The sequence below is a fragment of the Pectinophora gossypiella genome, chromosome 21, assembly GCF_024362695.1.
Source record: "Pectinophora gossypiella chromosome 21, ilPecGoss1.1, whole genome shotgun sequence".
In the NCBI taxonomy this organism is placed as follows: Eukaryota; Metazoa; Arthropoda; class Insecta; order Lepidoptera; family Gelechiidae; genus Pectinophora; species Pectinophora gossypiella.
This window is the reverse complement of record NC_065424.1, coordinates 9,474,282-9,499,324: the sequence shown is the minus strand read 5'-3', so window position 1 is coordinate 9,499,324 and position 25,043 is coordinate 9,474,282. Positions and strand designations below refer to the sequence as shown.

The following is a 25,043-nucleotide window of genomic DNA, read 5'->3' as shown; positions in this document are numbered from 1 at the left end:
TTTGTAATTTTTTGGAAATTTGATATGTTGTTGTCTTTTTTTTTGTGTGTGTGGCGTCCTTTCATAATAAACTATTTCTATTCTATTCTATACTTGGGATCACAAAGTAATTTTTGTTATATTTCCCCGCAGGGATTCGTATCCGAGACCTCCGGATCGTGAGCCTAACGCTCAACCACTGGACCACGAAGGCCGTTAATCATTCATTGGTAACTTGAACCAAGAAAGGGAAGCCGTACTTAATCTTACACTAGAGGTGTATAAAGCATAGATTACACTGGCGCCATTTTGCCGCGAAATTCAACACTCGATCCACTTTTGTTTACCTTCCAATAATATTTGAACTATTGCAACACATCCGCCATTATTATGCTACAAAAAAAAATTCGCTAATGGATGCCAGTTGTGTAACTTGAGATCGTTTGTTTGTTTAATAAAGTATTGTAGTTTTTGGTAGGTATTTACTGCTATGAATGCTTGTTTTTGAATGTGGTTCAATACTCTGCGTAAACAAGTTCTAAGATGGTGTGTAATAAAAGTGAAATTGAATAACTATACATCATCATCAGCCGTACGACGCCCACTGCTGGGCATAGGCCTCCCCCAAGGATCTCCACGACAATACACAATACAGATCCCTGTTACAAGTGCTATGATCACGGGATGACTGATGAGATCGAAGTAGAGTAGGTAAATCCATAATTTTCTACATGCAGACATATCTGTCTACCATCTGATTAAGTATTGTTAAAAAAAAATTATTCACAGCAATCATTTAAAGACGGATGTTATAAACAGGAAATACTTATTTATCGAAATAACAAACGATTCAAATTTATATTTCCATATCTAAACAGCGGGTCATGAGTTCAAGTCCTGGTCAGGATAATTATTTGTGTGATGATAAAATAATGACTAACTACCGTGTAGATTCTAAATATAAAAAGTAAAACAAAGATTAAATAGAATTGAGTTATTTGTTTGTAATTGTTAACATAATAATTATGTTTCTTCTGTGTGCAACAAAGGGGTTTTTATAATTATATTGTAACTATACAGAGTGTTAGTGACATCGTAACGAAAACTTTGAGAGATCATTCATACCATGAGTCTGAGTTGATATCGAGTGGAATTTTCCGTCGCATAACTATAGAACTCAAAATAATTATAAAAAATACAAAAAAAAAACATGACTTTTCCGAAATTAAATTTTACTTGATATCGACTCAGAATCATGGTCTGAATCATCCCCCTCACTATTCGTTACGGTGTCACTAACACTCTGTTTAATATGTATAATTAACGCTCTCACTTTTGGCACATGTTTGTATAAAGTCTTTATATCAGGCCATTAAAAGCCATGGAAAGTCAAACCATCACCTACATAAATTTGGCTTAAAGGAGTCGCCATACTGTGAATGTGGTCACCCGGATCAAACCATATCTCACATAGTGAACGAGTGCCATCTACACCGGTTCCCAGGTGGCATAGCCGAGCTGCATGGTGTGACGGATGCGGCAGAGACTTGGTTAGGGGAGCTTAAGCTGGATATATGATCCACGCAGGATATTTTATTTTTGTCTGCCATACACAATAATAATCAGGCCATACAAAAACGCTACGACAAGCGAGTAGACATGTCAGTCCAACCTGTCAGACACACACACAGATATAAAATGTTTCCAAAAGTAACAGTAGACTCACCAATGAAAGGCTTGCCATCGAGCCGCTTCATCCAGTAGAAGCGTTGGCTGTGCGGCTTGTTCTCGCGGTCGTACTGCTCCCACTGCTGGCGCAGGAAGGTGTAGCACACGCAGCAGCAGCGGACGGTGCCGTCCTCCTCGCCGTCGTTCCGGTACCCGCTCGGCGGCGCGTGCGCACCCAGGAACGGGAAGTATGGCTCGGAGCTCTGTGGACGAGAGAGATAAGAGTTCATAGGTACATCTACAAAGGTCTATGTTACCTGGTATAAATAAATAAAAAAATAGCCACATCCATCGCAAGATGAACTAAGTACCCACACCTTAGCTCTCTGTTAGACCAACGTGATAGGTGATGAGCCGTATCGCCGTCTATGATGGTCGAGCCAACTGTGTTAGTGAAAACTGCACAGAGACAAACTTAATAAATCAAAGAATAATTCCTTATTTCTTCTTTTTTTCTTTATTTAATACTTAGAACATACATGAAAGAAACGTTTATTTTAAAAATAGACTAAAGACCCAGAGGGGGTGAGGTAAATCTAGCTCGGCGCTCGATACGAATTGGTGCGGGGAATTATTGCTATGATTTCTTTACTCATGTATTGCCATCATACGTCTCAACAATGTAACATGGAAAATATCCCCCATACACGACATAATAACAGAATGTAGTATGGTATGAAAACAACATAATCAGGTTAAACTATGGGAAATGTTTATGGGAAACTCCAATCACCGTCTTACTTTACGTGTTTTTTCAATGTTTTTTAGGGTTCCATAATTATTTAAAACTGAATACGGAAAACCCTTATAAGGTCGCTCTAGCATCTGTCGTCTGCCACATTCTAAATCCTGTGTAAGGTCACGAGTACTCACTTACATATATATACTATGTATACACTTTGAAACCATGTCATCATCATCAGCCCATTAACGTCCCCACTGCTGGGGCACGGGCCTTCCCTAAGGATGGATAGGGAGATCGGGCCTTAAACCACCACGCGGGCCCAGTGCGGATAGATGGTTATTAACGACTGCTAATGCAGCCGGGACCAACGGCTTAACGTGCCATCCGAAGCACGGAGGAGCTCGAGATGAAAACTTTTTTTTGTGGTCACCCATCCTATGACCGGCCTTTGCGAAAGTTGCTTAACTTCTACAATCGCAGACCGAGCGCGTTTACCGCTGCGCCACCGAGCTCCTCATCCATCTCCATCCAGCACCGAAACCATGTCACATTAACTTTTTTGACAAATTAAACCGTAAGCCTCATTAAATGTCAATTATGATAGTGCAACAGGGTTCTAAAGTGAGTACATGATATTGCTCATGACTGTACCAGCGGCAAGCTATGATGGCCGTTTTGACAAAACACAACAATAGGCTAGTTTCCAACTAGTCAAATCAGTTACTTTTTACTAAACGTCAAAACACGAAGTTTACAATTTGTATGAAAAAGCACACTGTGACGTCATAGAAAAACATGACAAAACGTCGGCTTATATAGCTACTTATACTTATAGGACTTATACTTATATTACTCTTTTCTTGATTAAAATTCATAAATAAAAATAAAAATAGGAAATTTTTTTCGTACGTTTTAGATGTCTTATGTCCTCCAGCATAATACACTTCTCATCAAAAAAATCGAAACACCTTGCAAGTTTACGTTTTGTCAGGATTATCAGAAAAATGTGTACATTTAGGAATAAATGTTAAATGTCGTTTAATAGTGAGTAATATGAGCTTATCAAATCTAAATGTTAATGTTCTAAATTTAAATGAATTTTTCATAGGTTTCGTATTTTGTTAAATGAGTCATTTTTATTCCGTATGGAGTATAAAGGAAATGGATAAAACAACACACGTAAATGAAAAAAAAAGCTAAAAAACGTTTATTTAATAACTTGTATTCCCTCCCCGAGCTCTAATTACTGCTTCCATACGGTTCTTCATCGATCGGATGAGAGTCACGATCACATGCTGTGGTATATTGTCCCATTCCTCTTGGATTGCATCTTGCAGCTGGCTAAGTATTTCTGGGGCAGGATCTCTTGCTCGAATTCGTCTCTTTAATTCATCCCACAGATGTTCAATGGGATTCATGTCCGGGCTTCTTGCTGGCCATTCCATAATAGAGATATCGACTTCGTTAAGATAATCTCGTACGACGCCCGCGGTGTGAGCCCTAGCATTGTCGTGCATGAATATGAAGCCGTTGCCAATAAAATGTGCATAGGGCATCACATGAGGCTCGAGACACTCTTCGACGTACCGATGACAGTTTAGTGCAGGCAGACGTGGCCCAGACACGAAAGCAAGCTCTGTCTTACCGTCGGCGCTGATTCCTCCCCAAACCGTCCACGAACCGCCACCATAGCTGACCTTTTCTTCAATGCAGCATTGTGCATAGCGTTCTCCGTCTCTTCTGTAGACCTTGTTCCTTCCGTCGTTACCATACAGCATAATTTTACACTCATCAGAAAAGAGAACTTTGCTCCACTGTAGGTATGACCAATTTAGGTGCTCACGTGCAAAGTTAAGGCGCGCTCTTCGATGGTCTGCAGTTAATTTCGGCCCATTTGCTGGCTTATGCGGTACCAGTCCACGATCCTTCAACCTTCTTCTAATTGTAGAGTCACTTACAGCCACCCTTCGTACAACACGAAGCCGCTGCTGCAGTTGAAAAGCGTTAAGGCGTCGATTTCTTAAAGAAGTTGTTACAATAAATCGATCATCTCGCTCAGAAGTGACCCGATTCCTGCCAGATCCTGAACGGCGCGTGAACAAACCAGTCTCCCGATAACGTTTATAGACTCTATGAACAGATGACAGGCTTAGATGCAGTCTTGCAGCCACAACACGCTGACTAAGGCCAGAATCCAGCAATGCCACAACTTGGGCGGCTTCTGTGGGCGAAGTATCCATACGTTTTAGAAAAAAAACCTTTTTTCAGACGTCCCAAAGTCACAGTATTGAAATAAAAAACAAAAAGTTTAAGGATAGGCGCCAATTTTTAGTTTTTAAACGCTAAATGTACTCCAACCCTAAACACACATTTGTCTCAAAACAGTGATTCATTTCGTTTATAAGATAAACAAATGAAATTCTAATTTTGAATTTAGAATTTTCGCTTATTACTGTAATGGCCAAACTGCCAGCTATACATTTATGTATTTTTTTTCATCGTATGAATTCTTTTTTGTGTTAAATTCGGACAGAAACAATGAAAACGGAAGTGTTTCGATTTTTTTGATGAGAAGTGTATATATTTTACTTTTTTATGTATTTTTTTAATTATCTGTTTTTTAAATTTTATTATTTAGTTATCTAATAAACGATTACGTTGTCCTACTTTGCAAATGTTGTGTGCACCTATAATTGGCTTATGTAACAGTCTAATTCCTGATGTAACTTTTATTTTATTTAATGTTTTATTATATAAGCTGTTGGTGTACCTTTTTTATAAATAAAATAAAATAAATGTCTTTATTTAGTAATCTGAATTTCTTAATTTATCTTTAAGCTAATACACGACCCAATTTGCTCCATTCACAGATCGTAGAGAAACAAGGAAGATGCCCTCAGCACCAAATTACTCGAGTCTGCACGTCGCCTGTTAACCCACGTTGGCGTGTGAAGCGGCTGCACCAAGACATTTCTGGCTGGACCGCTACATCGATTTACCTCATTTATTTATTTAATTCATTGCATAGTAACACAAACGCTAGTTATGTAGTACTAAAGAAAAAAAAATGAAAAATGAAAAGAAATGATAAATGATGTGAAAAGTTTTATAATACAATCGTTGCCTCGTATAATATGCTCGTTTTGTGCATACTTCGTCCCTCCGGCTGTGCTCCCGCGCCATCTCGTTGTTGATAAGAACTATGTGGTTAGCTACAGTTAAGATAAAGATATTTTAGACCTCAATTTTATCAGAAAACTGTATATCTCCACAAAAATACATTTTTAAGACCTAATGAACTTATAATTCCCCATTTGTCTGGCCAAATAGTTAATGCCATCTGCGGCAAATCTACAATAAGTCACGTCAATATATTCAATATTCGTCAAAAAATAAATAATAATCATAAACTGCCTATATACGTGCCACTGCTGGGCACAGGCCTCCCCTCAATCAATCGGAGGGGGTATGGAGCATACTCCACCACGCTGCTCCACTGCGGGTTGGTGGAGGTGTTTTTTACGGCTAATAGCCGGGACCGACGGCTTAACGTGCCCTCCGAAGCACGGAATCATCTAAAAAATAAACAACTTATATTGACTAGAAATGTAATTCGGTCTCTAACTGCTCTCTTTGTAATATTGACGCAGAACCCAACAGTGCGCAACCGACTCACTCTTGGCTGTTATTTCATGGGAACTGGTGTACAATGGTGTATTGGTCCCACGACACAGTGTATGGGTTAGACATTTGTTGTATGATTAGATATACAAGCGTGTATGTATGGTGAGTTATGATTTGGGAAACTGGTAAAGTGATATGACAATATGGGTATAGCTCTGCACCTCAGCGGTCCCCATTTGTCCGGCCAAGTAGTTAACGCCATCGGCAGCTAACTTTGACCCAAGTAAGACGTGACCCAAGTAACATACATACAACATAAATAGCCTATATACGTCCCACTGCTGGGCACAGGCCTCCAGTCAATCAACCGGACGGGGTATGGAGCATACTCCACCACGCTGCTCCACTGCGGATTGGTGGAGGTATTTTTTACGACTAATAGCCGGGACCAACGGCTCAACGTGCCCTGAGTAACATAGGTTATATAACCACTTTTTTTACTAGATAAAAATAGGGATCCTTACTAAAATTTACTATTAAAAATGTCCAACCGTGCGGTACGGGACGCTAGTTTTAAAATAAAATTAGGAGGTGTCTGCAGTCATTGTGTCTGCAGTCTAAGTTATGTATGAATAATAATCAAAGAACGCAGTGAACAATATCTATTCATTGTAACGTAAACAAATATCTCTGACGCAACGTACCTATTGAGTACTTATCCAATAAAATTATTGTTTTTAATACATTATGTAATATCACGGTGAGCAGAATATAATTACTATTCATAATTTAAATGCCTATTGGTTTTAAACTAATGTGATTTCTTCTTCTAATCCTTTTATCCCTGGGATGTAAGGCTCGAGTAACAGATTTCCACTCCTCACTAGCCTCTGTAGCTTGCTCCCATGATATGCAGTTTTTAATTCTCGGTCAACCGAACACCATGTTTCTTTGAGCCGCCCCTTTTTACGTTTTCTACGCTCACACCAGGTCCGAGCTCTCGGGACGGGTGTTCCACAGGTCGCCTAAGGACATGACCTTTCCACCGCCATTTCCGTTTTTATTTATTTAATTCTCCAACGTGAATTAAATAAATAAAATCAATTTATTTCAGGCATGTAACCCATATTTACATTAGCAATTATAAAATTAAAATTTAAAAATAAAATTCCAAAATCAATAAAATAGTAAAATTAAATTAAAATTGAGTCAAGTTATAAAAATACTCAAATAAAGATGATATGATTATATGAAGTACATATTTAGTCAGTCACTACTAATAACATCATTATAAGCTTAGCCTATTGCCCTACTGCTCCGACCGTACATAACACCACTCTTATATATAGTATCATGCACAGCCGAACAATAGGGCTGGTCGAGGAGTCTAGCCGTCCGTGGAAGTTATTCCTTGTTTTATTTAATACTTTTTATTACATTTTGTAATTATACTTACCATGTGACTTACAAAAATAAATAAATACATAATTATTTAATAATTATAATAAACAATTTCCATTTTATTCTATCAATTAACCTACAAAAAAAAAATACTGCCAAGCAATAAAGTCGCAAATTGAACTATAATTTTTCAGGTGCATTCCAGGATTACATGGGGGGTAGTTTCTTCTGCATCCAAACAGCCTCTACATGTCACGTGGTGTCCAGGATTTATATACGATCCAAGGCACACTGCATATAAATCTTCCTATGACGTATTCAATTATTGATGGACGTCAGAGCCCCCACGCAGATACAAACATCCGATGACGTCACAGGCACATCCGAAGTCAACCATGAGCAAAACAAATCAATTTTTCACGTATTCGTGTCATAGTCGGAATATTACTCTACTGGACTGGGAGCGAAAGATCTCCGTGGTCCAGTGGTTGAGCGTTGGACTCACGATCCGGAGGTCCCCCGGTTCGAATCCGGTGACATAATCACAAAATCACTTTGTGATCCCTAGTTAGAGACATTACAGGCTGATCACCTGATTGTCCGAAAGTAAGATGATCGGTGTTTAAGCTGTTGGTCCCGGCTACTATTTACTTAAGTAAGTAGGTAGTTGTTACATTTGATTTCACAACCCAAAAAAATCCTGCATAGTAGCATAATATATCTACAAAGTCACAACCCACAGCCATCAAGAATGATCAAAACAAATCAATTTCACTCTCAGCGACGAGTGACGACTGGAGAGTGGAGACAAAATTGGCGCGTGTCGAATGTCAATCGTTTTACGCGCTCCTTCAATTGGCAGCCAGATGTAACCGGTTCTTAGCCAGTTACTATAATTAGAGACAAATTGGGTGGTAATGCCGGGTCGTAAAGTTGAATTTGTTTAGACTTTAGACAGTGTTGAATTAGGTTGTCTATTAGTAGTTAGGTTTTGATGTCTTATTAGGTTTTGAGGTGCAATGGCTGACTTGATAACCACACTATAGGCACAGAATAAGGAATAATACTACGTATAGAACGGGAGCTCTCCGCTACCCACCAGCGTCTGAGCTAGCTTTACCTCATTTCTAATTCAACTCTGTACCAAATTTCATCGAAGTCGGTGTAGTAGTTTTATCGTTAAAGCATAACAGAGTTACTTTTGCATTTGTAATATAAGTACGACCTCCGTGGTCCAGTGGTTGAGCGTTGGGCTCACGATCCGGAGGTCCCGGGTTCGAATCCCGGTGGGGACATAAAAAATCACTTTGTGATCCTTAGTTTAGTTAGGACTTTACAGGCTGATCACCTGATTGTCCAAAAAGTAAGATGATCCTTGCACGTCAAGCCGTTGGTCCCGGTTACTACTTACTGATATGCGCTCTTATATGGCTAACGTAACCGAATGTACGGCCACATTCACTGCACGTCAGCACACCTGCGACATAATTGTCTAATCTAATCTAGCCTACAAGATCCCACTGCTGGGCAAAGGCCTCTCCTTCCTCTTTCCATTTTTCGCGGTCCTGTGCGTACTCCGGCCAGTCCCTTCGGCAAGCGGCATAATTGTCATCATCATCATCATCACCAGCCCATTAACGTACCCACTGCTGGGGCACGGGCCTTCCCTATGGATAGGGAGATCGGGCCTTAAACCATCACGCGGACCCAGTGTGGATTGATTGTTGGCATAATTGTAAGTTATAAAAATAAATAAATAATTAGGATGTATACCTGAGGGTCGGGCTTGTGCCGCACGGTGTAGTAGTCGCTGAAGCCCGTGCCGCCGCAGACGAAGCATATCCGCGCATCCGCGACAGGCTTGTCGCGCGGCGACGCGGGCCGCGACGCGCCCAGCGAGCTCTTTATATAGGCCTTCGCCTTCTCCATCCCGCCCGGACTGTTGGCAAAACAGAACAATTCATTAGCTAGAAGAAGAAGAAGAAGATTAGATCGATGAATCTATTGCTGCTTAGCAATAAGGCCGCCGATTGTGCTTCTGCTGTCATTTTGTAATCCTATATGTTGTGTTTACGTGCAATAAAGTGTATTGAATTGAATCAATTTATAAATATAAGTTTATTTTATATACATGAATAGCCAAATACATCCCACTGAAGGCCTCCTCTCCGTCAACCAGAGGAGGTATGGAGCATATTCCACCATGCTGCTCCACTGCGGGTAGGAGTGTTTTTACGGCTTAACGTGCCTTCCGAAGCACGGAATCATCTTACTCTTTCAGACTATCAGGTGATTCAGCATCAGCCTACAAAGTCCTAGCCAAACAAAGGACAGTCTCACGTAGAGATAAATATATTTTAGCGCACAAAAATACATGATTCTGACATCATCAACACGATTTCAACATGATTTGCACCCTCAGGCCTATTGTCTTAAACGTTGTACCGGGTGAGAGCCTTCAGTGCTCCCCATTTCAAATCAAAAATAAGGCACGTCAAAAAAAAACGCTGGTAAGGTTTCTACTGTACTCATTGTATACATTGGTATAATACGAAAGTATAAATACCAAGTACGGCGAAAACCGCGAACTCTGTAGGTAGACTAAGCCTTTCAACCATCGACGATACAACCAGGTAGACGCATAATGTTTAATGTTACACATAAAATTCATTTTGTCAACTAGCTGATGTAAGGAGGGCGAGGGAAGAGATGCTGCATTCTGGGGCCTGTTTTATAAAACTTACAATTGTAAATTACAATGACAATTTGATATACATTGCGGAGTATGTGATCACAGTGATCACAAATATTTTGCAGTTTCAAATTAGCTACGTAATGAACACCAAATTGTCATTGTAATTTACAATTGTAAGTTTTATAAAACAGGCCCCTGATTGGCTCAACCAAAATCCAAAACGTCCAAAGGTCACCGAAGTGGTCGCATTTAGTCGGCGACACGGAACAGGTTGTGAGAAGCTGCGGTAGTTTTAGGCGTATGAGACGTTCGTTATGTAAAAATTGACGATTTAAGTAACTATGTTACCTACTGAATAAAGATATTTTTGAATTTTAATAGAAGAAAGAGGTTGGAAAGGCCCTAACACACATTTTGTATGATGTTTTTTTGACGTGACTTATTGTTGATTTGCCGCAGATGGCATTAACTACTTGGCCGGCTTTTGTATGAGATCTAATCATGTTACGTTATAAGGAGTTGAGGCCTTGTAGGGCTCTAATGGGTAGCATCGTCGATTCTTTCAACGTAAAACGGTCGGGGAAAACTCAAGCCTAAAGTTAAAGTTTTAAGCTCAAGGCTTTGTGAAGTTCTGAGAGCGGACTGAAGCCTAGATTGTACTGAGTGGGCAGTCACAAAGGAACTACAAGAATACGAAATACATTTTACTCGACAGCAGCACTCTTTGAGGGCGTATAGAATATTCCTCAATCGCATTGAACTCAGAAATCACAACTTCACTATAGTATAGTTAGGTGGGGTTTTTCGGTTGGCTCGGACTTAAAGTGCAAGTGCGGCACTGTTCCCCAAACGATGGAACATCTTACATCGTGTCCTGCGTGCCCGCACACCTGCACGCATGAGGATCTGATGAGCGCTGCAGATAGCGCCATACTTGTTGCCAAGTTTTGATTTGGGACTATTTAGTTTGCCATCGACACGATAAGAAGAAGACTATAGTATAGACTCCCAATCGGAATATTTAGAGGTGGTAGTATAATGGCAAGATGGGTTCATCTTGCGATGGATGTACCTCTGACACCGTGTAACGGGTACTTAGTTAAGTACCCACACCTCACCGAGCTTTCTAGACCAACGATATAGGAGTACGTGATCGTAACCGCGTATTCCAAATACTTGTAAATAAAGTAAACCTTTATACATACATGCATACATAAACTCACGCCTATATTCTACCGAGGTAAGCAGAGACTATGGAATTCCATGAATTGAATGTGGAGGAAGTAAGGGAAGCGTGTCGGGATCGAAGCAAATGGAATTCCATAGTCTCTTCTTAGCCCGGTAAACCGTTTTAACATAAGTTAAGCAACATGAACTAAGTACCCACACCTCACCGAGCTTTCTATTAGACCAACGTGATAGGTGGTGAGCCGTATCGCCGCCTATAATGGTCGAGCCAACTGTGTAAGTGAAAACTGCACTTAAGATAAATTAATTCATTGGTGCAGGTCCAGTAACGGGGTAAATGTAACATACATACATAAACTCACACCTATTTCCCACCGGGGTAAGCAGTGACTATGGAATAAATAAAGTAAATCCTTTTAAAATGCAAAAAGACCCAAATATCCGTGCGAAACAGTAGCGTGACATTTCCTACACGACGTCAGCGTCCATTACCCGTGGCTGCCTTTGTTTCTGACGAATCAATGTACTATGAGTCAGCCGGTAACGGTACAACGCGAATACAGGCCGACAGTTGCGCAGCTTCATGATGGTTTAACCTACTAAGGCCGAGATTTCCAGACATAAAAGGGTTTAGATTTTAAAAGGACACTCAGCCTTACGACATTAAATAAAATGTAGACGAATGAAAGAAGCAAGTATTGCTAACTTTTATTTTCCAAGCTCACTAAAAGCGGCTACCACACATCCCCCTAGCATTATCCTGTTTTTCACAGGGTCCGCTTACCTAACTCGGAGATTTGACAGGTCCGGTTTTTACAGAAACGACTGCCCGCGAAGGGTAAACCAGCCCAACACAGGTTAGGTCACATACCTGCAAAAATGCATTTCTCGGGACTAAAAGCGGCTAACATTACACTTTTTTTTTACCGTCGGTATAATATTGTTCGTTCTTACGTTAAATATGAAGCTGCTGCACTGGTTACCATGTATATTACGCTAACGGTACACTGCAAAAGCTACATAAACACCCACCCGTTAATGGGCCGGCGTTTCGCATTTTTTGAAACATTTTTACAAGTTCACTTTAAGTGCCTTATCACCACATGTAATGTGAATACATAATACATACATTTATACTCACGCCCGTAAACAAAACACACACGCAATATCACGCCTATTTCCCAATGGGGTAACCAGAGACCACGGAATTCCACTACGCTACCGACACACCACTTTCGCTTCCTCCACTCTTATCAAAGTTCCAACGAAACACGAGTACCTATAATTAAATTTGAATTTGGAACATTAACATTAAGAATTAAAAACCTTACCCACTGTAAAATTACATTAAATTTATTTTTTATCCTTAATATTTAATATTTTTCCGATATTCTTAAAAAACATAAGCGAGGCGTTACGATTCTGATTTTGAAAAGTGTATGTGTGTGTGTGTGTTTGCGTAGCTGTGTGTGTGTGAGTGAAATCTAGCTAGGCAACACCGATACGAATTGATGGAGAGCGGACTGTCCATTCTAAACGTAAAATATTGTATACCTCAGCTATACATCGAAACAGCCATGAGCCATCCATCAATAACTCCCCGTCATATCGGCGTATCGATTTATAATCTATATTTCTACCGACGAGACGAACACGTCCGGCTATAATTATACATAGATAGATAAATGCGTGCGATGACTGAACTGTTTGTAATCACTTCCGAAATGATAATGTTACGTACAATCAAAGAGTAAAATTGCAGTCACTGAGCCCAGCGAATTATTTGTAAACAGTGGTGAAATTATGTACCGTATAGTTGTCATGATTATAAAATTTATGTTTTTGTGTTTGGTCTATTACAGAAACGACATGTAACCAGGAGGTCTTAAGTGCAACTAGTTAATTTGACAGGTCTTGTTTTTTACAAACGCGACTGCCTGTTTGACCTTCCAACCCACGAAGGGAAAACCAGCCCAATACAGGTTAAGTCACACACCTCCGAAAATGCATTTCTGGGGAATGTGGGTGTCCTCACGATGTTTTCTTCACCGCTGAGCACGTGATAACCATTTAAGATCCAAACATGGAATCGTAAACAAATTCGAATATGACACCCTATTGGGTAATCCAATTACCCATCACTCCAATTAGCAAACCTTTTCTGCCCTCACGCCCTAAAACAACTAGCTACATCGTTCTTAAAAGCGCCGGCGGAGTACGGACCAATCTATCAAATTAGCATTAAGCCCCCCTCCGACCGGCCCCCACAAATCTGTATACATACAGGACATGACGGATGGACAAACTATAGTACAGTTGCGATCAGAACCTTTATAAAGAGGATAAAAACTAAAAACTCAAATGTAGGTGGCAGCACTGTTGAGTGTTCCTAAATATTGGCAGTTCTCCATTCTGTCCAGGTAAAATTCGTGATAAACTGCTATAAAATGTGGAGCAACGTGGAGTGTATCCCGTCTGAAGGATTAGTTACGAAAAAGAAACGCAACCAGTCGGAAAAGGCAGAAAATATTTTTTTCTAAGTTTTCTTCTTTCCGATCTTTAGGGATGTCCTTAGAAAAGGTTCAATACGATCTACTCTGAACCGGCGTGCGTGTATGAAGCGATTGATGAATGTGGATGAAGCAAGAGAAGTGTGTCTGGATCGAAGCAAATGGAATTCTATAGTCTCTGCTTACCCCGGTGGGAAATAGGCGTGAGTTTATGTATGTATGTATGTATCTTTAGGGAGAAATATAACACTATAATTACAGTTGAAAGCTGCGCAAAGGGTTATAGTGTAAAAATATAGCCGTACCTATTTTACCACCTGCGTACCTATTTTAAAATAAAAGATGTATTAATGGGTCTACTTAGAAGTAATATATAAATCTCGGAGTTAACTAGTGTGAAGGTTGAAATTGCTTTGCATTCGCAAGTTCGACAATATTAGGTTCGGTTTCACTCAACGCGCATCTCATGTCATGCTCAACATTGAGACGGTTTCTGGCTTTTGTTTTTAATGTAACAAGAGTTATAATACTATTTCGTGCCATCCCGTGTTACCCCCCTAGAATCTCCGTTTTACGGGTAATTACCCCTAGGTTAGGAACCACTGGCCTACCCTTTCGGGAATACAGTCGTGATGTTATGTTCAAAATCCTTTATACATTTCCCGACCTTGGTTGTACCCGACGATACAATTGTAGGCTTTAATTGAATGAGGTGTAGGTACGCAGGTATGTAGTAGGTATACTATATCTATTGATAAACGCATGAGCACAACTGAACACAACCAAATGCGAATTAAATCCCTCTTTGTACCGGACCCCTACGCGCCAACCCGGATATATTAAGCATAGTGTGGCAGCCGCGACATATCTGGAAATTTTTCGATTATTTATTTTGCAAGCCACATGGTATTAACATACATACATACATAAACTCACGCCTATTTCCCACCGGGGTAAGCAGAGACTTTAGAATTCCATTTGTTTCGATCCTGACACACTTCTCTTGCTTCCTCCACATTCATCAATCGCTTCATACACGCACGCCGGTTCAGAGTAGATCGTATTAAACCTTTTTTAAGGACATCTCCAATTTGGTCAATGTAAGTCCTTCTCGGTCTTCCTCTGCCAGCCCTACCAACAACTTTCGCTTTATATACCGCTTTTGCAATTCTAATATCATTCATCCGCTCTACGTGTCCAAACCAACCTAACATTCCTTTCTTAATCTTAGTCACTATATCATCTTTTACACCTCATCTCTGTCTTATCAAATGGTATTAAAGTTGTTTTAATATTAATACGTACATGCATGTGCCACCCAGTAAGGGCAATATAATAGACAGCAGTAGGTGAAAATCGGATGTATGCGATAAGCACAAAGCTTTCACTTTTTTTACCACGAGAGTGCTAGTGAGTAAATATATATCAAAACAATGTCCCTTGATAACAGCCTTCATAATCTAGCGGACAGAGGTACTGGGTTAAGAAGAGGTACATTGTCAAAATATCCTTAGTTTACAAATTGAGTAGGTCAGTATAGTCTCTGCTAACCTCGGTGGGAAATAGACCCGAATTTATATACACATATAACATACACGGGTAGGTTTCTTTAGTTTATCTTGGCTTACACATCAGGGGGGTTAAAAAGGCCGCATTGAAGCAATTCATCTAAAAAAGCAATATTGCTATTTGACATGTGTGTGCATTGCGCACTTACTTGTATATGCGCAAATGTCAAATTGCAATATTGCTTTTTTAGATGAATTGCTTCGATGCGGCCTTTTTAACCGCCTAGTACTGTTTTACTTTGTTTAATTATGTCCTAACTAAATGTTACAATGTTCATAGCTGTATGTGATCCATTAAATAAATAAATTACCTCGGACATTGCACGCCTAACTTGTTTGTCCGAAACGTAATTTGTCATTTTGCGTCGTATGTCGCGTCGCGCCTGCCATGCTACTGGTGTATATAAACGACATGACGAACGGACAATCGATACCCAAGAGATAGCGTTTCGGTTAGTGACGTATAGTTACGGGTGACATTATAGATAGATATCTAACATAGTGGGAATATGTGGAAGTTAAATGAGACGGAATTGTCAGAAGATATAATATATTGAGCTATGTATGTGCTGTCAGTACTCTTATGTCATGTTATGTAGGCAACATAAATAAGCACAAAGAAGAAAAATAAGAATAAGAATAAATTTATTGCCAGTAACAATTTACATAGACAAAAGCTTACTATAACAAAGAGACGATGGATTCGATTTTTTTGATATTATATTATTACAACACCAACTTAACATAGCATAACGACTGTATCCCCGAAGGGGTAGGTGGGGGAGGGTTGAGTTATATTTTAATATATTTTTTATCCTATAATTGGGTCGTTTCCTAGGTCAAGGATAAGTTATAAAATTCGGATTACTAAATAAAGACCGATCTAAAGGTGAAAAAAAAATTATTTCTTTTTCTGTTTAACTTATACATGAATATTAATAAAGAAAAATGTAATAAGTACGATATTTTGGCACGTTTTTCTATGACGTCCTAGGTTGCTTTTTCATACAAATTCCATAGTAATTTCGTGTATTGACGTTTAGTAAAAAGTAACTGATTTGACTAGTTCGAAACTACCCTATTATATTTTATGAAAACGCGCGTAAACCGCGCCCTGTAGACAAGAGCTTGGTAGAGGCTATACATATATCTTATATTCAAATTTCAAATACAACAATATCTTTATTCAATAGGTAACATAGTTACACTTTGAATCGTCAATTTTTACATAACGAACGTCACATCCGCCTAAAACTACTGCAGCTTCTCACAACCTGTATACCCGTATATATTCTACCTAACCTGTATATATTCAACACATTCATACATACATAATTGTTAGGGTTATTCTAATTTAAAAAAAACAACAACAATTTTATTATTTCAATTTCATTATAAGTTCTATTTTTTTCTTAAAATGGCAACTCTAATTTAAAATGGAATCTTCATTCTTTAAAACGATTGGTTAACGTTGATCGATACGTTGACCAATCGTAGCTCGGGGTTTTCGCGGGAAATGGACGTACGGAATTGTAGAAGGGACGAGTTGCACGGCAGTCTGGCAGGAGGAGTGAAAGGTGTAGGACGAAAAACAATACTAATACGAAAGTGTAAATAAAGTTAATAAAAGATTTACTAGCTTACTCTTGGTTTTCAATTCGTGAGTGCCGTCAAGAAATAGTGAGTTTATATTTCAGAAGTGGGATCAACAGTGTTATTTTAACACGTAAGTACCCGCCCAATTTTATATAATTTATACATAATCTCCGCTTACTATAGTGAATACATAACGGTTGTCTTCATGATCTAGTATATAAAATGTGTGCCATGTGATTCTAAGGTCATGGGTTCGATTCCCCAGGTAAAGCATGCGGATCGGAAGTAAATGCTTACTGTATTAGAATGTGACTCGGTTCTAATCTAGGGAGTATAACAACGTTCTAGGTTTCATGAAGGTTAAAACGAGACATATACGTACAGAATAATGTCTTCCCTCAAGCCATCATAGTATAGTTTGGATAACCTGTTACTACAATATAGTTATGGCTTATTGTGGGGAATGGATTGCGTCTGTCCTCCCCTACAGGGATTAGGTTTATGGGATATGCCTGTATGTATTACCAACGGAAACAGGGTATTTTAGAGGGGATGACATTTTATTCTTTTGGTCTACGACCTACCGTTTTCGAGATAATCGCCATTTTGATATTACTGATGTCTGATCGGTAGTTATTAACATTGAATGGATTTATTTTAAAGAGGTTGGATTTATTTATCCCAGTGTTTTTTTTAATATATATAAAATGTATTTTCTTTTCTCTAAAACTGAATAATTTTATTGTGAATCATTGTATAGACAACTACTCGCCTTCTGACTATATTTCTTCTAGTCCGCTGTCATCATCATCATGATGTGTCTGTGTGTGTGTGTCGTGTTGGTCATTGATTATTCACACTTGATTTTATTTGCGAGTTCTAGATCATGGAGCCACCAGACCGCCATCAGAGTCGACACTCCGACGGCCGGAGAGTGGAGACTCCGACCTCTAGACGGGATGCAGCTTCACGAAGTCGGAGTCGACTACGTGATGACGCTCGAAGTCCCCCTAGAGAGAGGAGCCGAAGCCAGCGGACTTTACGAAGTCCAGCCAGGCAAAATGAAGACTTGGAGCAAGACCGTGCGCGAATCAAAGCTTTAGAAGCTGAACTGCTGAGGGAACGCGAGCGTTTACTTCGTTCGGAGCGGTGTCGATCCACTTCTATGCGACGCGACATGCATGAGCGTGAAGAGGTGCCGAGACGCCGCGATCACCACAGTCTACGCCCTGCCACATCGAGCCAGTGCGGTGATGACAACAAGGCGCGGTTGGCAACGAGGGCAAGCAGAGCGCCGGAACGACGACGACGGATATACAAGGTCACGTAGCCCCTCTATTTCAAAAAAAGATTTGATTGATATTTTCAATTGCCTGAAAGAAGGTCTGACGTCTCATCCGTCTACCAGTGAAGCGCGGCCTACATCTAAAATTGATCACACTAATATGTTGCCAAATTTTGATCCCTCCGCGAAAAATCAACGCATTGAGGTCTGGCTGAAAAAGGTCAACGAGTGCGCCACTGTTTACGGATGGGACGACAGGACTATTATTCACTTTGCAACGCAAAAACTCCAAGGTTTGGCCAAAACCTGGTATGAGGGGTTAAATTCTGTTTTATTCACATGGAAAGAGTGGCAAGACAATCTCATGGCTGCATTTCCCTTCGAACAGAATTATGGTCAAGCCTTGGAGGAAATGCTTAGAAGGAAGAGCCGATTTAATGAACCAATTGAAGTTTATTTTTATGAGAAGCTAGCGCTGCTCAATCAATGTGATATTGTGGGTAAACGAGCGGTGGACTGTTTGATTCACGGTATAAGCGATAGGACACTTAGGTCCGGAGCCTGTTCACTACGTTGTTCCCATCCTAACGAGTTGTTGCAATATTTGATGAGCAGCAAAGACACTAATCATTCTATTGATCGAAATCAGTTTAAAAACAAGACCGATAGTACCAACAATAACAGTCAGCATGGGTCTAACTCAAAACCAGGTACTAAACCTGGCCCAGCATCAGGATGTTATAACTGTAAGGAAAGAGGGCATAGTTTTCTTCACTGTCCTAAACCTATAATGAAATGCACTAAATGTAACTTACTTGGCCACTTAGCAGAAAATTGTTATGCAAGTGCTAAAACTGATAGGACTTCTAAACCCAACAACGTGCAGAAAACGATGTGTATTGGTGGTACTATTGATCAGTGTAACGAATCTAATCGAGCTTCCAAATTCCTCAAGAAGGTTTTTATCAATAATGTAACTTTCGAAGCTTTCGTAGATTTTGGGAGCGAGGCGACACTCGTAAGGGAGTCACTTGGTTGCAACTTGGGTTTGTCTCACGATGGTGTTCGGAGTCACTTGAAAGGATTCGGCAACAGTATTGTTCAAACACTTGGAGAGCTACGTCTTACCCTCAATGTTGACGGAGTAGAGGCTGAGGTACTTTGTAAGGTGGTGGCTGATAGCTTGCTGGAAAAAACAGTGTTGATAGGCCAGTCTTATACCGAGCTAGCCCACATCATTGTATACAAGGACGCGACCAAACTCCAGTTCATCGATGTTGGCAAGGAACTACCTTCCCCAGATCTAAAGATAAATGTGGTATCGCCTCTCGCTGTTAGGTCGACGGACGTGATTGAAGTCTACGGGCCCGCCTCGGTTAGAGCTAGGATTGAACCTCCCTTTAGTGGCGATGTTCTTTTGAAAAGTGTCATGGCTGGCAAGCCTAATAATGAATATCTCATTTGCGGAGGATTTCACCATTCCAACGATAGCCAAGTCGTGGTCACTGTTCTCCCATGTTCTGGTTCCTGTGTCGTCTCTGGCGATACGGTGTTATGCAGGGCTGAAAAGGTTGATGTGGTTAATAGAGTTATCATGGAGCCAACTGCAGTTGAGGATAGAGGACTGGATAAGAATGAAATCCGCGTGGGTGATAGCGTATCGGACGACATGAAGGAGAGTCTTGTTCATTTATTAAATAGATATAATCATTGCTTTGCAACTTCGCTTAAGGACTTAGGCTGCACAAATGCAGCTGAAATGAACATAGAACTAAATAGCGAGCGTCCGATTGTCTATCGCCCATACAGATTGTCTCACCATGAGCGAGAACGGGTGCGCTCAATGATAGCGGAGATGTTAGATGCAGGAATCGTAAGGGAATCCGTCTCTCAATACGCTAGCCCGATACTTCTAGTTCGAAAAAAGGATGGTTCACTCAGGCTTTGCATAGATTACCGAATGCTGAACTCTGTTACCGTTAAGGAGCGGTACCCGATGCCGATAATAGAGGATGAGATAGCTCGTCTGAGTGGACAAGCTTGTTTTATAACACTTGACCTTGCTTCAGGTTATTACCAGGTGCCGATTAGTGAACAGTGCAAACACTTAACATCCTTCGTTACGCCGGACGGTCAATACGAGTTTAATCGCATGCCGTTCGGCCTAGCGAACGCCCCCGCTGTGTTCCAGCGGATGATGAATTCGATACTGGGGGCAGCACGTTTCACGAATGCTACGGCCTACATTGATGACATCCTCATATTTGGCAAGGACGCAACAGAGTGTTTGCTGCGGTTGGAGGAAGTGTTACAGGTGATCGAGAAGGCAAAGCTCACCCTGAATCTTTCGAAGTGCGAATTTTTGCGAGATAAGATAGACTATCTTGGATACGAAATTAGTGCAGCCGGAGTGCGCCCAGGCGAGAAAAAGATATCGAGTGTTATGAACTTTCCTCGACCCCAAAGTGTCCACAACATCCGTCAATTTCTTGGATTGGCTAGTTATTTTAGGAAATTTATCCAAGGTTTTGCTAGTATTGCTTTTCCACTTAGTAGATTGCTAAAAAAGGACTCTACATGGGAGTGGGGTGACGAACAGGAGGGGGCTTTCCAGACTCTCAAAAGTCGTTTGGTTGATAGGCCAATTCTTGCGATATATGACCCCGATGCCGAGACGGAGTTGCACACCGACGCCAGTCGACAAGGTATAGGGGCCATATTATTGCAGCGCTCTAACACAGATGACCATTTTCGTCCAGTAGCATACTACAGCCGACAAACTTCACCTGAAGAGAAAAATTTCCACTCGTACGAGCTGGAAACTTTGGCAGTAGTATGCTCGTTGCGAAAATTTAGGGTCTATTTGCTGGGAAAACAATTTAAAATTGTAACAGACTGTAGCGCGCTTCGCTCTACCTTCATAAAGAGGGATCTAATACCCCGTATAGCGCGCTGGTGGCTGTTGCTACAAGAATTCGACTCCTCAGTCGAGTACAGGGCAGGTGTCAAGATGGGTCACGTCGATGCTCTGTCGAGGAATCCTATAGATAGCGATGACAATACCACTGATCAATTTCCCACAGTAATGTCGATCACTGGCGACGATTGGCTGCATACGCTCCAGCTTGGTGACGGAGAATTACGCCGGATCTGCGACATACTGAGTACTGACCTTGATGTTAAGGGACTTCAATATATCAAGGATAATTACGTGTTGAAGGGCAATAAACTGTATCGGTACATAGACGGTGACAAAAACAACTTACGTTGGGTGGTTCCGAAGGGTGCAAGGTGGCAACTTTGCCGGATGAACCACGATGACATCGGCCATTTTGGTGTGGAGAAAACCCTCGAGAGAATAAAGAAAAATTATTGGTTCGCCAAAATGACCAAATTTGTTAAAAAATACGTTAACTCCTGTATTGAATGCGCTTTTGCTAAAAACAATACAGATAATCGCGAGGGTCTACTCCACCCCATTACAAAAGTCGATCAGCCTTTTCACACTGTGCATGTTGATCACCTTGGACCCTTCGTTAAGTCGAAGAGAGGATATACTCACTTACTCGTCGTCGTGGATGGGTTTACTAAATTCTGTTTCATTAAACCCGTCAGGAACACCAACAGTCAGAACGCTATTAGGGTTCTCGATGATATTTTCTGTACCTTTAAGAGTCCCAATCGTCTTGTGAGTGATCGTGGCAGTTGTTTTACCTCGCACAGTTTTAGGGCTTTCTGTCTTGATAAAGGAATTAAACACATCCTCAACGCTGTAGCGAGCCCACGATCAAACGGACAAGTTGAGAGGTACAATCGTACCATTCTCGATTCAATGAGAGCAGCGGCTATAAAACATGGTGATAAGGATTGGGATAGTCATATTGGTACCATTCAGTGGGGAATGAATAACACAATTCAAAAGACGATCGATAAAACTCCATCCGAGGTGTTGTTTGGTCCTTGTATGAGTGGCGAAAAGAATCCAATTCTTGACGAAATAGCGACGGAGACACGAGGTGATTGCGACGTTTCAGAAATGCGGGCGGAAGTCAAAAAGAGAATTGATAGCCAACAAATTAAACAAAAGCTGGCATATGACAAAGGTAGGAAACCGGCATATACATATAGCATAGGGGATCTTGTCAAAATTATTAAAACTTCTTTCAGCAATGACGGGCAGAGCAAAAAGCTAATGCCAACGTTCGTGGGGCCTTATCGTGTTGCCGAGGTCTTAGGTAGAGACAGATATAAATTAGTCCCTATTCCAGGCATGAGTAACAGTCGAAATAGGCGTCCCACTATAGTCGCGGCTGACCGCATGAAGCCGTGGATACACATATCGGCATTAGAACTGAATGACCAGGAAACCGATCATGAATCAAATTCGGATGGTGTTAACGACGATAATGAATGAGCGAATGTTTTTACTTTAAACGAAAATTGTAATTATTGTAATTTATGCTTGTATGGTCCCTTATAAGAGGCATATAACTACAGATTGGTATTTTGTTACAGATCAGACGCGAGGATCGATCGGTTCGCGTTTGATTCAACCTACTCAAGCACTGTCACAAGTAATCGAGTTCTTGGACGACAGCATTAATGTATTTACAACAATCGAGCAGTATACATGATAGTATTTTTCGATAATCGAGTAATCGAAAAATCTATATTCCTCATAATCGAGTTTGGGGTAATTTAATCGAGCTAATACTATGTTTGTGAGTCTGATTTTTCTCTGTAATCGAGTATTAGAAATGTTAAGACTTAACTCTATAATTGATCGTTTGAGCGAAAATTTAATCGAGCAGCTATCTCATATTGTTAATCGATGCTCTTCCTATCAAGCATATTTATTTTGTATCTTGTAGAATTTGTTTTAACACTTATTTATTACTATGATTTATTCATTCGTTAGTTAGTAGAATATAAATATATATAATATTGTGAGTAGAATGGCTCTTTACTTAACATATAAGATTATAATTGATTTTCTTAAATGCAATATGTTTATATAAATTTCTTTTTTAAATAGCATAAGTATACAGTTATTCTGATATGTGTACCTTCAATCATTATTTATGTTAATGAACATATTGTATGTAAAGGCTGTGCAACTGGTCTTAACTCCGATTGTTAGGGTGCCTCCCGGGGTCGTATGCGGGGACGCTTACGATGTCAGGACGGTCGATTGTTAGGGTTATTCTAATTTAAAAAAAACAACAACAATTTTATTATTTCAATTTCATTATAAGTTCTATTTTTTTCTTAAAATGGCAACTCTAATTTAAAATGGAATCTTCATTCTTTAAAACGATTGGTTAACGTTGATCGATACGTTGACCAATCGTAGCTCGGGGTTTTCGCGGGAAATGGACGTACGGAATTGTAGAAGGGACGAGTTGCACGGCAGTCTGGCAGGAGGAGTGAAAGGTGTAGGACGAAAAACAATACTAATACGAAAGTGTAAATAAAGTTAATAAAAGATTTACTAGCTTACTCTTGGTTTTCAATTCGTGAGTGCCGTCAAGAAATAGTGAGTTTATATAATGTACACAAACGTTTAGCCAGACGACTGACAACGTCCAAATTCGGACCCCTTTCCGACACATGTACACAACATATAGAAAGGACATGATGGACATACAATCGATATGTAGATAGTGACGTGGACACTAATTGGTGTGCCTTTGTTGGAGGGGGTCGGGGAAGGGGGGACGTGTGGCAGACAGCTGACTGACGAAGGGGGATTTCCATATGAGCACTGTACAGATACATACGTAAATTAAAGCCCGTAATCCATTGACGTCCTAGAAACAAATTACTTATACAAGGTCTATACCGTAATCCTACAAAAAACAGAACACATTCAGCTGCTTGACTCCCGGGCATGTCGTAAAATCCTACAAAGTGTCCTTTCCAACATGATGGACAATAATGGGGTATTTGACTGGGTCAATGATAAATTCTAAAATGCTAATCTAGAAATAGAAGCCAATCTAAGACTTATTTTCGAATTCCATTTATGAATAGGGATAAAAACTAGAAACTCAAATAAAAATAAATTACAGTTTTATGTTATTATTATTAAATCTACTTAATCACACAGATATGTGCTAAGTTTGCACTGCAAACAATATAATTTCACTATGCAAAACAGCACACTAAACAGAGCATGATGGCACATAGCAACCAAAATATAAAGGTGAAACTTTATGTGAAGCCATTGTGACGTAGGTACTTACAAAAAAAAGATAATATATGGATGTAGTATCAGGTATAGCCCATTATAGACGGCGATACGGTTTACCACCTATCACGTTGGTTTAAGAGAAAGCTTGGTGAGGTGTGGGTACTTAGTTCATCTTGCGATAGATGTACAGTCATGAGCGATATGATGTACATTTAATGAGACTTACAGTGCAATTTGTCAAAAAAATCATGTGACATGGAACCAAAATGTATGCATATTTACGCTCCTAACCATACCTCTAACTACTCCAATAACGGCCTCCGTGGTCCAGTGGTTGAGCGTTGGGCTCACGATTCGGAGGTCCCGGGTTCGATTCCCGGTGGGGACATATCACAAAAATTACTTTGTGGTCCCTAGTTTGGTTAGGACATTACTGGCTGATCACCTGATTGTCCAAAAAGTAAGATGATCCGTGCTTCGGAAGGCACGTTAAGCCGTTGGTCTCGGTTACTGCTTACTGATGTAAGTAAGTAGTCGTTACATGAGCCGTGTCAGGGGCCTGTGGCGGCTCAATAATAACCCTGACACCAG

The 25,043-nt window shown here is 40.2% G+C and overlaps 1 protein-coding gene across 1 annotated transcript in view; it reads right to left on the bottom strand.

Annotated features, from left to right (window-relative positions):
• The window catches only part of LOC126376756 (uncharacterized), a 248,491-nt gene that overhangs the window by 164,116 nt on the left and 59,332 nt on the right, over positions 1–25,043 (bottom strand). The window contains exons 2-3 of the mRNA XM_050024326.1: positions 9,191–9,356; positions 1,706–1,910 (exon numbers count right to left, since the gene is read on the bottom strand). Of these exons, the coding sequence (XP_049880283.1) occupies positions 1,706–1,910; positions 9,191–9,346 (361 nt within the window). The 5' untranslated portion in view covers positions 9,347–9,356. The remainder of the gene's footprint in view (positions 1–1,705; positions 1,911–9,190; positions 9,357–25,043) is intronic.